The 4687-nt window shown below is 42.9% G+C and overlaps 1 protein-coding gene and 1 long non-coding RNA gene across 2 annotated transcripts in view; one reads left to right on the top strand and one right to left on the bottom strand.

The window, feature by feature from the left end:
- Positions 1-1396, bottom strand: part of LOC108445493 — a 5435-nt gene extending 4039 nt beyond the window's left edge. The window contains exon 1 of the long non-coding RNA XR_001860379.1: positions 1117-1396. This is a non-coding gene — a long non-coding RNA (uncharacterized LOC108445493). The remainder of the gene's footprint in view (positions 1-1116) is intronic.
- A 3034-nt stretch (positions 1397-4430) lies between these two features.
- The window catches only part of TMX3 (thioredoxin related transmembrane protein 3), a 34382-nt gene continuing 34125 nt past the window's right edge, over positions 4431-4687 (top strand). Inside the window, exon 1 of the mRNA XM_017729438.1 lies at positions 4431-4518. Coding sequence (XP_017584927.1) covers positions 4431-4518 — 88 coding nt within the window. The remainder of the gene's footprint in view (positions 4519-4687) is intronic.

Raw genomic sequence — 4687 nt, 5'->3', positions numbered from 1 at the left:
GGCCCCAGCCACAAGGAGCAACGGGATGGGCAGGGCCAGCACAGGTGTGCCCAGGGTAGAGGCTTCATTACTCACCTCTGCCACAGGGCCTGTTTTTGCCCTCACTCCTGAACACTGTAAAACCTCCTGAACACTGCCTGGCAACACAAGGGAAACAGCACTGGGCCAGGAGGGAGGCTTGGGCCTGCTAATGCCTTCCCTTCCAGGAACGCTGAGGCCCTGGCTAGAGGATGAGGACGTCGGAAGGGGCAGTGAGGTGACCTGGCCTTGGGGGAACTGTGGCTGTGCAGTGGGGAGGGCTCGGTCAGAGCCTCCAGGGCTCCCATGGGAAAGGCAGGGTGTGAGACCGGTGAGCCACAGGGAGAGCTTCCATCCCTGGCCGCTAGGATCCCATACATGGCAGCCATGCAGAGGCCAAAGGGACAGAGACATAGAGGGACATGAGGATTGGTGCCATGGTACAGGTCACACAATCATCTCAGTTGGAAGGGATGTGGAAGGATCATTGAGTTCACTCTTTCACTGAACTGATCAAAAAAACTAGTTTAGTTACTGAAAGATCAAAAATAAGGAAACTTCAAATATGAATTTTAGTAATTTTTGTGAGTTCTCTTAACATTCTTTGCTGTCTTCATCTCTTTATCATCAGTGTGACTTGCTGCTAGTTACCATCAAAAAATGCTAGAATTGAGACTCTTTGGTTCTTTCAGTGCTAGTAAAAAAGCTCAGTCTACTGGTTGTTGTGCATGACAGAGTTAGGACTGAAGACATTATTAATTTATGCAATACTTTCACTAGTCCTCAGTAATGTGTGGGATTGTTAGAGTTGTGTTATTTTAGGTTCTCTACAGTCAAGCACCTCAGCTTTTGATCTTTTAATTTTGAGGGACAGCATAGAAAAGGGATGCAAAAATTTTCTGAATGTTTTTTCCAGGGCAAAGGAAGAGATTAACGAGTCCAAGATGACCAAAAAATGGGTGTGTGCAGACATGCTTGGATCAGTGTCTTAGGACTAACAGGCTTAATTCACTGCAAAAAGTACACGTCCTGAAGTGCTCCTGACTTGCCCTAGGAAAATGGTGGCTGGGAGCGTACTGACACTAACAAATAACTTACCAGACTTAGACACTGGCTGCTTTCATGGTTCTCAGGAATGAAGGAAGGCATCAGGAGCAGGTTATAAGCCAAAATAACCTTGGGACCACAAAGATGGTTAAAGGGCTGGAGCACTTCTACTGTGGAGACAGACAGAGAGTTGGGATTGTTCAGCCTGGAACAGGCTCCAGTGGGACTTTGTAGCACCTTCCAGTAGCTGAAGGGGACCTACAAGAGAGCTGGAGAGAGACTTTTTACAAAGGTGTGTAGTGACAGGACAAGGTGGAGTGGCTCTAAACTGAAAGAGGGCGGGTTTAGATTAGATGTTGGGAAGAAATTTTTTACTGTGGCAGTGAAACACTGGAACAGGTTGTCCAGAGAAATTTGTAGATGCCCCATCCCCGGCAGTGTTCAAGGCCAGGTTGGATGGGGCTTGTGAGCAACCCAGTCTAGTGAAAGCTGTCCCTGCCCAGAGCAGGGGAGTTGAAATTCGATGATGTTGAACATCCCTTCCAACCCAAACCATTCTGTGATTCTGTAATTATTCTGGTGAGTCATACCAGGCTCACAAGCCACAGGTTTAGCACTGTCAGTACAGGGACAGAGGTAGTGTCAAAATATACTTCCCTCATGTCTTATTTTAAGCATCCTTTTTATTGCATTCCCTTTGGTTTTCCTGGGCCCTTGCCCCAGGAAAGTCACCTTAATATGGCGTCATGGACATGTTATCCACTGTATAAAAACAAAAATGTGTACAAAGAATTTTAGTTTCCTAAGTATTTTATTTATGGAAATGTGTATTGAAATAAACCTTGATATTGCAGTTACAATGCTAATGAAACTTAGGAAATTATTTGAAAGAGATTATTTCTCTTAAAGCAAAAGTTCACACATTCCAATAAAACTAAGTCCACGTTGTATAATTTAGACAGAGTTACATATAAATCCTTTTCCCTGCCCTTCATACAGGGCAAGAAGAGTACACAACCTGCACAAACAGACTGAAAATCCTGCAACAGCAACATTGCTCTGCAAATCCCCCTACAAGGCAAAGCCTGGCTCTTGTCTTTGTTGAACTTCCCCATCTATCAGGTTCAAAAAAAATGGGACAGCAGGACCATTAAATCATCCTACACAATATGGATTGGAAGGAGTCTTGGAACCCTTGTATGTTCAATTTCCAATGTTTCATTGATTGCTAATTTCCTTATAATTCACACTTTTTCCTGCAGTACTCCCCAGGATTTCAATAGTATTTGCTGTGCTTTTTGCTTCTTACCCTTTACTGTGGTTTTTTTCTTTTCATATCTTCTGTTCAGTTCATATACCAAATCATCCCTTTTCTAGACTAAATTCTCCACTGAATTACTATTAATAATAATACATTAATCCTGTATTTTTTTCAAACAAAATGTCCATAGTAGGAATAATAAAAACACAAAAACCCCTTGACATTTCTCTGGATGTCATCTATCATTATCCAGCTTATTTGGTTTGCATGTTACATGCTTTTCCCATTATACTTTTACCAGGCTGCAGTGCAAGAACTATCTTTTATATGGATTTTATGCAGTAAAGCTTCAGCAAAAACTGTATAAATAAATATAGCATAGAATTGTCTGTGTGAGTGTACATAAACTTAGTTACAAAGAAGTAAATATACAGCAACTCCTTCAATTTCAAGATAAAATAGATCAAGAATAGTATACAGGATGTTTTTGGAGGAGACAGCTTTGGCTCACTAAGTGCAAAAGTTAGAACAATCATATTCCATTAGCTGCAAAGAGAATAAAATTCTAAGCTGCCAAATAGGACCTAGAAGGTATAAAAAGAGCTTCATTCAAATCTATACACAGCTATATAAAATGTTTATTTCCCTTTAAAAGTTATTTAAAGCCAGTCATGAACTGTCAGAGTAAGAGAACAGGATTATACTAATTTAACAGTTACTTGGCTATGCCCATTTTCTCCCATATGGATTTTCTACTAATGGATTGATGGACTAAATTGTTTCCATTGTCTCAGTCTAGACAGCAGTTAGATTAGGATCAAAAAGATGCCATCTCTCATTTGGTCAGGCATGCAGACACCACTTAGCTAACTGTGGTGTACAGAAGGTGAAATGCTGTGGAACAGAAATTCTCTGCATCAGTGAATAAATGTCACCATTCATCCAATACAGATGTCAGGAACTTGTTAGTTCTCCCATCATTGGAGGTTGAGGGGTGAGGGGGGGAAAAAAAAGTGAAATTGTCTTAATATTGCATAATCCTTCAGTAAAATGTGAGGAAGAAAAAGTACATCTACCATAGGCCAGGGTCAGATATTTTAGAATTCTAAGGTGAGTTATCGCATATACTCTCAGGCCTTGACACACTTCTCAGCCAGTGAACCTATGATATGGAAGCAAGCTTTTCCAAAGGGCTGGACAGCTCTGGGGATTATTTGATGAATCAAACAGGCTATACCCACAAAGCATTAAGTGAACAGTACATCTTCACCAGACCAGGTATGGCCTAGTGCGGAAGCTAAGGAGTAACCAAGAGAACATGTATCTACATCCATAAAACTACAAGCACATGTGCACACACACACACACACACAGAGCAGCCCCAAAATGAGGCAACCTCAATGTTTGCTGCTTGTAGACACTATTAGGAAAGATAACAGACCCTATCATTAGAAGAAAAGGCTTCAACACTTAATTCAGAGGAGCTGCATGATCCCTGGAAAGAATCTATCCTTTTCTGACAAAGATCTCAAACATTTGCATGTACAGCTGCGAAAAGTAATTCTGGTATAGAGAGAAAGGGTAAGAAACTGCACTATGGGAGTCAAAATTGAAAACGAATATATCACAGAATCACAGTGGTTGAGGTTGGGAGGGACCTCTGGAGATCATTTGGTCCAAACCCTCTGCTCAGGCAGGACCATTTAGAGATGGCTGTTCAGAACCATGTCGAGGTGGCTTATGAGTATCTCTGAGGTGGGAGCACTGGTGGGCAGTGCTCCGTCACCCTTGCAGTGAAGAAGTGTTTCCTCACGTTCCAATAGAACCTCCTGTGTTTCACTTATGCCTGTTTCCTTTTGTCCTGTCACTGGGCACCACCGGCAGGAGTCCAGCTTTCGTCTATTTGCAACCCCTTTCAGGTATTTACACACATTAATAAGGTTCCCCTGAGCCTCGTCTTTTCCAGGCTGAACCATCCCAGACCTGCTTTAACTGAAGTTTTTAAACAAGCAGGATTTACTTGCCCGACTAGGATCTGCAGATCTGCACTAACAGAAAAAACACCGTAGCTGAAGACAGGAAAGAATATAACAGGTTTGAGCGAATGAGGGGCTCTAAAGAGAATGACACGGACATTAAAGTGAACAAGTTTCGCGCCCATGCTGAAGGAGGGGTGCTGACACAGCAGCAAGGCAGAAGATGAGCTCTACCCACGGCAGGCAGCTGGCAACACGACAGGAGGCACACGTGTTCCTGCCGGAGGGAGGACGAGGCTTACTCTTCCAAAGAAGCAGAACATTGATTCAACTGAACGAGAGCCTCCCGGCAGGGGAGATGACAGAGTCTACCCACCGCGCCGCG

Source organism: Corvus brachyrhynchos, unplaced genomic scaffold (genome assembly GCF_000691975.1).
Source record: "Corvus brachyrhynchos isolate BGI_N302 unplaced genomic scaffold, ASM69197v1 scaffold331, whole genome shotgun sequence".
In the NCBI taxonomy this organism is placed as follows: domain Eukaryota; kingdom Metazoa; phylum Chordata; class Aves; order Passeriformes; family Corvidae; genus Corvus; species Corvus brachyrhynchos.
This window is presented reverse-complemented; position numbering and strand designations above follow the sequence as displayed.